An 11,147-nucleotide genomic window follows, 5' to 3' on the forward strand; every position below is an offset into this window, starting at 1 on the left:
TATAGGGTATGGTGAATATATTGTCATCTAAATTACTCAAAAATGAAAATCTCATTTTAACAGCTATATTTACCAAAATTACAAGACATAGAGTCTTCCAGAAGTCACCCTCTTGACATAGGGCAGCACTACCTCCTCCAAGTACTTGATGTAGGCCTCCGTATTGAGTCTGAGGCCGTGTGGGAAGATGAATGGAGGCATAATATTGCCATCACTAGTGATCACTCCAAGCACCATGATGTTGACTGGATGTACTGTTTCAGTACATGCACTGTCCTCAGATTGACACCCAGTCACCCTGAAATGTTCATATTGGAGCCTCTGGCATGAATGCCAAGCAGTACAGCATGTCGTTTCCAAATTTCTGGCTGAGTGAATCGCATCATGGCACTGTTTTTCTCACAGACAGTGCTCAACTGGCCCTACTATACTGCATAGTCAACAAAATCAAAAACAAACAATGCGCATGCACAAAATTAAAAAATATAAAATGACGACAATTTACCCATTACAGTTCTATCTTTAAGAGATGAGGAATTATGTACATTGTTTACTACAATTGACGGATATTTGTCCTCATCTTGTTTGTTGTTAACACGTTTCGGCTGATATACCCTCTAGCCTTCATCAGGTGTCTTGGGGGGAAATTTCAAACCTGGGTTCTCATTCCTAAGGTATTTTTTGATTTTATTATTATTATTCAGGTCACTGCCTGGAATCGAACTCAGAATCTTGGGGTTAGTAGCCCGCGCTCTTAACCACTACGCCATATGCCTGTGGGCATATGAAATTTACCCATTGCACTCTATATGTGTATATATATATGATGATAATGTCTGAAAGTGGCAGCCACCCCCTGTTACCAAATAGTGTGTCGATAATGGAAAAGATATAAATTATTGTGTTCCTCATATTTTACTTGCATTCAATGTAGCAGGTGTAGGAAACATGATGTTTATAACTATCTCCTTTTCATCAACAAGCTTAACTCTATAATAAAAATTTTCCTCCTTCTTCCCTTTTGTTTTCATGAAATTTAAGATGCAAAATTATTTCTTTATAGTAATTTCTCTTTTTTGTGTATGTTTTTCTACCTGTAAACCAGTTTTGTGTATGTATATATATATATATATATATTATTAATTAGTATTCCGGGCTGAAGATTCCAATACTCATCGGCATCTCACAGAGTTTGTGGGTCTGGATTTGGAAATGGCTTTCAAGTATCACTACCATGAGGTTGTTGATCAAATTGGTGATTTGTTTGTGGCGATTTTCAAAGGCCTTCGTGACAAGTAAGTTTGCTTGAACTGTGGTTGATGTTTAAAGATTTGAGGGTCAATAAAAACTGAATAAACTGTCGAGGATTCCAGCATGTTGAATATACAGCCAACACATTCTAAATCTGATACATAGGGGCAAATATGGATATGTAGATAGGGACTTTGCACGAACAGGTATGCACATGCCTGTGTATCAGGGTGAATGTTTACTTCTGCACTTTGCATGAAATTTAATTGAAAAACATGTTAGTTAATATTTTCTAGTTCTTTACCTTCAAAAAGAAATGGAATACAAAGAATCCCCCTACTTGGAAAACAGATAAGGATTAGCAACAAGAAGGGCATCTGGCTGTAAACCAATACCTCTGTAATATGTATTCATCCAAGCCATTGGTACCATGGGAAAATGGACATAATACAAACAATTTAAATGCATAGAACAAACATAATTTAATGTTACATCATTATATTGTTGGACTTATATTAATACATGAAGCACAGGCATGGTAGTGTAGTTGAGAAGATTGCTTTGCAACCATGGAACTGCAGGTTCAATCTCTCTGCATGGCATCATGCATAAGTGACTATTATAGACTAACCAATGCCATCTGAGTGAAAATTGTGAGATGGAAACAGTATGGAAAACTGTTGAACTATTCATTTCTCAGGAATACGTATAATGATAATTTCTTGGATTAAAAGTTCACTAATATTTTGCCAGATCTCTGTAACAGCTTTTTTTTTTTCAAACTTACTTTTCAGTTTTGCTGAAGAAATTGCAACTGTTCACAAACAATTTCCTGCTGAACCTTTCAAATTTTTGGAGCCAAGGTAAAAATTATCCTTTCATACACACATTACTCGCAAAAATATTAAAACTGGTTGCTAAATGGCTAGCAAGCATGGTTTGCCATGTGTAGGGTGATGGTGGGAAAAGTTTTTTTGTAGTTATTGTTTTTTCTCTAGGATACACTGGTAATGTTACTGAGTTGTTGACGATGTAATGCTTGATATGAATGTCAGTGTTGTTATTGTTTAACTCCAGTTCAGCTATCATAGAACAGACCTATAAGCAAAGTCATTCCAGCTTTGACCATCCCATTGTTTTTTTCCTGGGCACAGTGTATCCAAGACAATAGAATCCCATATCCAGAAGCACAGGCATTGTCTGTGTAGTAAGAAGTTTGCTTCTTAACCACATGGTCTCAACTTCAGTCTTGCTGCATGGCACCTTGAGCAAGTGCCTTCTGCTATAATCCCAGGCTGACCAAAGCCTTGTGAGTGGATTTGAGAGGTGGAAACTGAAAAAAAGTCCATTGTATGTGTGTGTGTGTATTGTATGTATGTTACTGTCTCCTTGTCTTGACATCATGTTATAATTGTAAATGTATGTCTCTGTCATGCAAATGGTGTCCTTTGTTTCCAATATTCTGAGAAAACATGTCTAGCCATTTCCCATGGCCAGACATACCTTACTTGGAAACAGATGAGGATTGATAACAAGCAGGGCATCTGGCTGTAGAAAATCCACCTTAACAAATTCCATCTGACCAATGCAAGCATGGGAAAGTTAAATAATGGTGATGGTAACATCACCATCATTCTTTTCACAGATGTGTTTCATTCTTGCAGAGTCAATATGTTCCAGTGTAGGTTGGTGACTCGACAGAGCTGTTAATGAATGGAGCATAATGCCTAGCAGTGTCTATTCTGGCTCTTTGCTTTTTGACAGAAATATCTGTGATGACATTGATGCTAAACTGTATTGTCTAAGTCAGCAACATTTCTTTTGAATATGCACCCATGGCGTAGAGAGGAGAGACTTAAATGAATGGGCAGCTACTACTCTTCCTAAAATATTCTTGCCAAGGCTTGCACTTGTATGTGCAGCTATAGGATCAGTCCTGACCAACAGAGACCCCTTTGCCATTCTTTTTGCAGGATGTGATCTGAAGGAAATTTGGCTGCTATTTCTGACAGGTTGAACAACGAGATAACTAGATGTGTGACTTGAAGCCATGAAAGTATCTTCAATCCTAACAGCTACTATCCCAGCATTTCATCCATCTGTGGGCAAATTTAAAACTTCACATCAACCTATTGAATCAATTATAACTGTTTGTCAACTTGCATTTGGTATCCAAAATAAAGCATCTTTGAAATACCACGTCATTGAATATTAAATCTATGGTTGGTGTTCATCTTCATTTTCATGCATAAGAAGGCATTATTATAATTTTTGTGAAATCTGTCCATCCATAACATAAGTTCCAGTTTGATTTGCAGCTTCCCTCTTCTCTCCCTCTGTGTAAATCTATACAAACACACCTGTATTTCTCAATGTTATCGCTAAAGACATTGGAACAAAAATATGAATCTCTATTCTGTCTACATCTCTCACTCCCGTTCCCTATCTCTATTTTTAATGACTCACGTATACAAGTACATACAGGTATATGCCAGTACCGCCTGACTGGCATTCGTGCCGGTGGCACGTAAAAGCACCCACTACACTCTCTGAGTGGTTGGCGTTAGGAAGGGCATCCAGCTGTAGAAACTCTGCCAGATCAGATTGGAAGCTGGTGTTGCCATCCAGTTTCACTAGTCTTCAGTCAAATCGTCCAACCCATGCTAGCATGGAAAGCGGACGTTAAACGATGATGATGATGATGATGATGATACAAACATGACAACAGTATTATCTATCTGTGTGTATGTGTCTATGTACATACACTCATTTCTGAACATGATCGTTAAAAACATTTTGCTAACTTAAAACACAACTATTGAAAATAAAAAAATTTCTTATTTTTGAAAGTGTTAGCATTATAATTTAATTAAAATGTTTTTAGCAATCTTGTTAAGAAATTTAGGTATATTTATCTGTGTACAGACATTCATATATACTGAGAGGCAGAAAGACATAATACTGTCGTTGTGTAAGAATGTATCCTTGTTCACATGTATATGCATGCATCATTATATGCAGAAAGACAAAGGAGAAAGACAGGAGAATGATGTCATATTTCATCTTCCAATATTGCAATAGGCTATTTCTTTTAAAAGTTCTATCTGCCTGCTTATCTACCTACTTACCTATCTATCACTATTTTTACCTTCAACTCTCACCCAATACACAAGTAACCTAGACAACTCACAGGCAGTGTCCTCATCATTTTCATTCATTTAATCATTTCAGAAAAATAGTTGAATGATTATTTTCTTAGTCGTTTTTGTATTTGTCAGTTGCTTCATAAACTAAATTCACTCTTTAGAGACAATACATCAGAAGATCGTAATGTCCTCTATGAACGTAGATGATGTTAAAAAATTATATGTATTTTGATTTATTAAATGTTTCTTTTTTTTTAATATTGTTTTACCTTTTTCTTTTTTCTTTCTGGCATATATACCTATATTTCAATAAAGCAGATTATTACTTATTCTAGGTTTAAAACTACAGGTCGTGCATTTGTAAAAATAAAAATTATTGTTTATGAAATCACATATCTCTACTGCTTTAATAAAAAAAATAAAAATAAAAACTAAGCTTTATAGAATTAGTTACATTAGTGTTAATGCTCTGACTGCAACTTCCTTTCATCCTCTTACTAAAATCAATAACTTACCATTCTATGAACAGCAATATATAAGAGAATATGAGAGATAATACAATTCTGTCGTTAACATGGAAGTACTCTGTCACATGATTTGCTTCTCATCCAATCAGTATCTTCTAAATAGTGGAGTTTGCATATTAAAAAAAATTTTTTTAAGAACAGTCTTTATATATTCTTAAAGACAAAATTGATTTTGATATTTAAAATACAAATGTAGAAGTATTAAGAAATGTGTAAATAAGTCTTTATTAGCAATGTTTCTCAAAGCAAATTCAACCATAAATAATAGATTATGATAAATACCTATGCCAGCATGGAAAACCAACATTAGCTGATGATAATGACTTTGGGTAAAAAAAAAAAAAAGAAAAACCTTATGTTTATGAATTTGTTTTGCAAGATTCCTGATGTGAACTTGTGTGTTGAAACAGATATTGCTATACTTCAGAATGATCATTTTTTTTTCTTGCCAAATAAACACACACACACTATATATTCATGTTTCGCTCATTTATTATTGTTCTTATTTTGTCTTATGTTCATTATCTGGAAATCTTTTGCCACACATCTGTGACCTCTTCAGCAACTCTTCCATCCATGTGTATCCTCCTGTTCTGTTTAGTCAATTCTGTCTTTATATGATGTGTATCCTTATCTGTGTTCTGCTTTAGAGAAGATGCATGGTTTAACTCGCACAGGTAGATTTCTGCTCTCCCCACCACCATTCAAAGTGTTTTTAACCTAAAGTATTTGTTTCATATTTTTTATTTGTTTTTCCATCCAAGCATGAATTAGGCAGGTATATTATCAAAACAGTGTTTACAGCCAGTTAGTCTTCCTGTCACTAACCATTACCTGCTTTCTTCAAGCAACTGATCTTTTTATTCAACGAGCGAGATGAGCGTGGCCGTTGCCAGTACCGCCTGTCTGGCCTTCGTGCGGGTGACACGTAAAAGCACCCACTACACTCTCTGAGTGGTTGGCGTTAGGAAGGGCATCCGGCTGTGGAAACACTGCCAAATCAGATTGGAGCCTGGTGTAGCCATCTGGTTTCACCAGTCCTCAGTCAAATCGTCCAACCCATGCTAGCATGGAAAGCGGACGTTAAACGATGATGATGATGACACCTTCAAAGGTGCAAAATCAACAGATGATTCCTTGGCAAGGGAAATAACAGCAGCACCAATGCTTCCAGTGAAGTGGATTTTGCAGAAGCACAAATGTCAATGAATGTGCACACAAACATGATGGGCCTTTTTTGTTTTGGCTTCTATCTGTCAGATTCGCTCACAAGACCTTGGTTGGCTTAGGGCTATTGTAATAAACACTTGTCCAAGGTGTTGTGCAGTGGAACTGAACCTGAAATCATGTGGTTAGGAAGAAGAAATTCTCAACGCTACGACCATGCTCATAACCTATTATTCACAGCTGAATTTGCTTCAAGATATTTACTCTTTTACTTGTTTCAGTCATTTGACTGCAGCCATGCTGGAGCACCGCCTTTAGTCGAGTAAATCGACCCCAGGACTTATTCTTTGTACGCCTAGTACTTAATCTATCGGTCTCTTTTGCCAAACCGCTAAGTTACGGGGACATAAATACACCAGCATTGGTTGTCAATCGATGTTGGGGGAGACAAACACAGACACACAAACATATACACACACATAAATATACATATATATGACGGGCTTCTTTCAGTTTCTGTCTACCAAATCCACTCACAAGGCTTTGGTCGGCCCGAGGCTATAGTAGAAAACACTTGCCCAAGGTGTCACGCAGTCGGACTGAACCCAGAACCATGTGGTTGGTAAGCAAGCTACTTACCACACAGCCACTCCTGCGCCTATTGTTCATAAAAAATTTACCTTCTGCTCTCACCCAATACACAAGTAGCCGAGACAACTCACAGGCACTGTCCTCATCATTTTCATTCATTTAATCATTTCAGAAAAATGATTATTTTCTTAGTCATTTTTTGTATTTGTCAATTGCTTCATGAACTAAATTCACTCTTTAGAGATAATACATCAAAAGATAGCAATATGCTTTAAGAAAGTAGATGATGTTAAAAAATTATGTTATTTTGGTCTATTAAATGTTTCTTTTCTTTTGATATTGTTTTACCTTTTTCTTCTTTCTTTCTGGCATATATACCTATATTTCAATAAAACAACGTATTACTTATTCTAGGTTTAAAACAAAAGGTCATACATTTGTAAAAATAAAAATCATTGTCTACAAATCATATCTCTACTATTTTAATAATTCGCTTCAAGACGTTGTTCATAAAAAAAATTAGATGGTATTTCCTTACGACAGCATAAGTAAACATGGTGTTTAATTTTTACTGTCAAATAATGTGACATTGTAATTATTTTATTCTATTAAGTCTCACATTATTTTCCTCTTTTCTGACCTCACAGTTTGTGTCTGGAATTTCCTGAAGCTGTACAGATGTTACGAAACAATGGTATAGAAATCGGAGATGAGGATGATCTTTCAACGCCAAATGAAAAATTTCTGGGAAAACTTGTCAAAGCTAAGGTATTGGGTATGGTTTTGTTTTGAGGTGTATTTTTTAAAATACTTAAAGATTTAATTTTCTATATTAGATTAAAATACTTGATATAACTACAAAATTATTGAATTTACTTTCACTTAAATGGTTTATTTTAATCAGTGTTAAACAATTAAAAATAATCTTTGATTATGTTAATTTACAAACTACAGCATTAACCCTTTAGCATTTAAACCAGCCATATCTGGCCTAAATATTCTTCCTGTTTTATGTTCAAACCGGTCAGATTCAACCTCTCACACTTATATTTACAATATCATTCTGAAAATAAACTATCACATCACTGCAATTTTGAAGCTATGAGATAGTGCATGATTAATTTGAAACAATGTGAATGAATAAGCATTACATTTGACAGAGTAATCTAAATACTAAAAGGTTAAACACCAATCAAACATCAATCAGAATATATCTTTCATTTTTTAGTAAAATCAGCTAAGTTGATTTTACTTCATTCATTAGACAAAATATATTAATCATATGACTAGTTTAAGATTAAGGATTTTTTTTTCTGAATTAAAGTGAGTTTGTCGGTGAACAGGTCACGGTCTCAAAGTGACAAAAATATTTTGACAAATTAAATTTAAATGTTGAAGTGAATCTAACTTTTTAAAATGTTTTGTTTTATCTTCAACACTGTCTTGGATGAATAAATCTGCTTTTTCTAAACTGCTTTGTTTCTTTTCTTTCATTTCCAGTATGATACCGACTTTTTCATCTTGGACAAATATCCATTGGCAGTTCGACCATTCTATACGATGCCTGATCCTCATAATAAAGTGAGTTTGTTGTTCAATTATCTTTGATCCTTGGGCCCTGTGACATTGTTATTATATATCAGTTCTGTAACCTCAATTCAACTTATGCTTCATCATTGAAATTGATGAGACAACACTTTGTGGGAACTCTGCCAGGTGGACTGCATCTGCTGTAGGGTGGTGATTGTGGCAATAGACTTCAGTACTACTTGGTTTAATACAACCACCTGGTCTTTAAGAGCTCACTCAGCTATAAGCAATCAGAAGATAGATATACTATTTGCTACTGCAGCAACTCCATGAATCATGATTTCCTTCTCTTTTTTTCTCCAACAAGTCTAGAAAGTTCTATGAAGATTATCAATACTTGTCTGTCTACTCTAAGGTATCAGAAAAGGAAAAAAAAAAAAGCTCCTTGTCTTCATTTTATAGTTGTTAATACATCTTAGAAAGCATGTTTCGCTACATAAGATACTCAGTAGAAGCTAGAAATCATGGACCCCACCCCATTTCCATCTTATTTGATGCTCTAATGTAGCAACCAAAAGAAGAGCTATGTTGTTTGATATGTTATGAATAGCAGATAAATCTCCCTCAGATCACATCCTATTATTATAAAAAGCGAAGTGGATGTGTATATCAAAGATAACATAGTCTTGGGTACATTCTATGTTGAACAAAGTCAGGATGGTCATGGCTTAAACATCTTTGATCATAAGGTCTGTTCAGTGAAGACTAACCTGAGGCTAAACAACTACATCAACTGTTGTTCATCATTGGGGATAATGAGTAAACCATGTAGCATGTGATTTATATATAAAAATGACTTTTAATGAACTTTTTGCTTTTTCCAATTCTAGAAAGCTTCAAATTCGTATGACATGTTTATGCGAGGAGAAGAAATTTTATCTGGCGCTCAGCGAATCCATGATCCTGATCTGTTGACTGAACGTGCAAAAGAACATGGAATTGGTAAGTTTACTGTCTCTAAAATATTCGTATATTTTTATTTTAATAAGTGGGAATATAATGGACATATTTTATTCGTGCCATGGATATTAAATGTTGAAACGTTTAGCTATTTCATCTATTGTTTATCTTTTATTTGTTTCAGTCATTAGACTGCAGGCATGCTGGGGCCTTAAACAGTTTAGTCGAACAAGTTGTATTATTTTTTTAAAATCTGATACTTACTTTCTCAGTTTCTTTCTGCTGGACCACTAAGTTATGGAGATGTAAACAAACCAACACTGATTATCAAGCAACAGTGGGGCACAGACACACACATACAACAGGATTCTTCAAGTTTCTGTCTACTAAATCCACTCAAACAAGGCATTGGTCAGCCTGGGGCTATTGTAAAAGACATTTGCCTAAGGTGCAAAGTAGTAGAACTGAATTCAGAACCATATGGTTGGAAAGCAAACTTCTTACCACACAGCCACACCTGTGCCTATGAACATCTAAAACATCTGGAGATGGATTCCAGAGTTAGATGGTTTTGCAAGAATTAGTAGTCTTGACAAACGTAAATTGAACCTCAGGACTATCTAAACTGCAATGATGTTACAAACTCATTGTGTCAGTTATTTAAAAGAATAAAAGATACAAGATCCAGGCATGACCATGTGGTTGAAAAGTTTCATTCCTGTTGCTTGTCAGCTGATGTCTTTTACTATAGTTGTAGGCTGACTAATTCCTCATGAAGCCCATTGTGTGTGCACACGTCTTCCCCCTGCCTTGACATCTACATACTGATAGGAAATAAAGTCACCATAAAGTAATTACTTCATTTTTTATAAATTAAAAAAAAATAATAAGTGCATGCCCTCAGTAGGGCTTGTGGAAAGAGTTCCGTCTTCTTGACACTGAAGCTCCAAATGAGGCTCTGTCTCCAAAGGGATAAAATAGTTTCATAAGTGGATGTTTGGTAGCAGTGAAGGAACAGGAGAGGAGGAGAAACAGTGATGACATCACCATTTCTAATGTCAACCTCTTTACAGATTGTACTGCATGCTATCTCCAGGCTATCACAGGAATTTAAGACTGGCTGCCCTTGGGAGCTCCTCTGAGTTGGTGACTTCATTCTTATAACAGAATCTGTAGAAGAATTAGAAAAGAAATTCCTGGTATGGAAGCAAACCTTAGAATTAAAGGGCCTCAAAGTTAACTTTACAAAGACCAAATTTCTAGTCGGCTGGAAACAGATAGGACTCTTGTTTCATCAGGAAAATGACCCTGCTCAATATGCAGGTAAAACTTTTAAGTGGCTTACTCAGTGCAAGCTATGGACATAAGAAATGTAGCAGAATTACAGGAAGGTTAACAGAGAAAGTAGACTTTGAATGAGATAATATCAATAGCTATCAGGTCATCCCATAAGTTCTGTCCGATTCTACGTTTTTTTTTAAATGGAATGCAATTTAATAGTATTTTAGAATGTCTAATGGAATTAAAAATTATTTGTGCACATTTAAACTAATTCAATATTATTTTACAGAATAATAGAATTAAAATTTCTTTGATTAAAACCCTTTCTAACATGGAAGTATCCAAAGAGTATTTAAGGCACATAATGCTTTATGAGTACAAAAAAGGAAACTCTGCAGCCGAAGCGACTCGAAACATACACTCAGTTTATGGGAAAGAATGCTTGAATGAAAGAACTTGCAGAAGATGGTTTGCAAAATTCAGAAATGGAGATTTTAGCCTTGAAGATGATGATCAAACAGGATGTCCAGTTGAGTTTGATGATAAGCTCCTTGAGGCATTACTTGAAGAAAATCCTGCATTGTCAGTTGAAGAATTGGCAATAAAGCTTAGTTCAAACCATACAACTGTTCATCATCTTCAACAACTTGGAAAGGTTCCTAAACTTGGAAAATGGGTGCCTCATGAATTGTCC

General features: G+C 35.3%; 1 protein-coding gene across 1 annotated transcript in view; it reads left to right on the top strand.

The window, feature by feature from the left end:
- LOC106875161 (aspartate--tRNA ligase, cytoplasmic) overlaps nt 1-11,147 on the top strand; it is a 43,806-nt gene that overhangs the window by 29,121 nt on the left and 3,538 nt on the right. The window contains exons 9-13 of the mRNA XM_014923191.2: nt 1,148-1,295; nt 2,046-2,114; nt 7,330-7,450; nt 8,183-8,263; nt 9,103-9,214. Coding sequence (XP_014778677.1) covers nt 1,148-1,295; nt 2,046-2,114; nt 7,330-7,450; nt 8,183-8,263; nt 9,103-9,214 — 531 coding nt within the window. The remainder of the gene's footprint in view (nt 1-1,147; nt 1,296-2,045; nt 2,115-7,329; nt 7,451-8,182; nt 8,264-9,102; nt 9,215-11,147) is intronic.

The sequence above is a fragment of the Octopus bimaculoides genome, chromosome 3 (genome assembly GCF_001194135.2).
Source record: "Octopus bimaculoides isolate UCB-OBI-ISO-001 chromosome 3, ASM119413v2, whole genome shotgun sequence".
NCBI classification, from domain to species: Eukaryota; Metazoa; Mollusca; class Cephalopoda; order Octopoda; family Octopodidae; genus Octopus; species Octopus bimaculoides.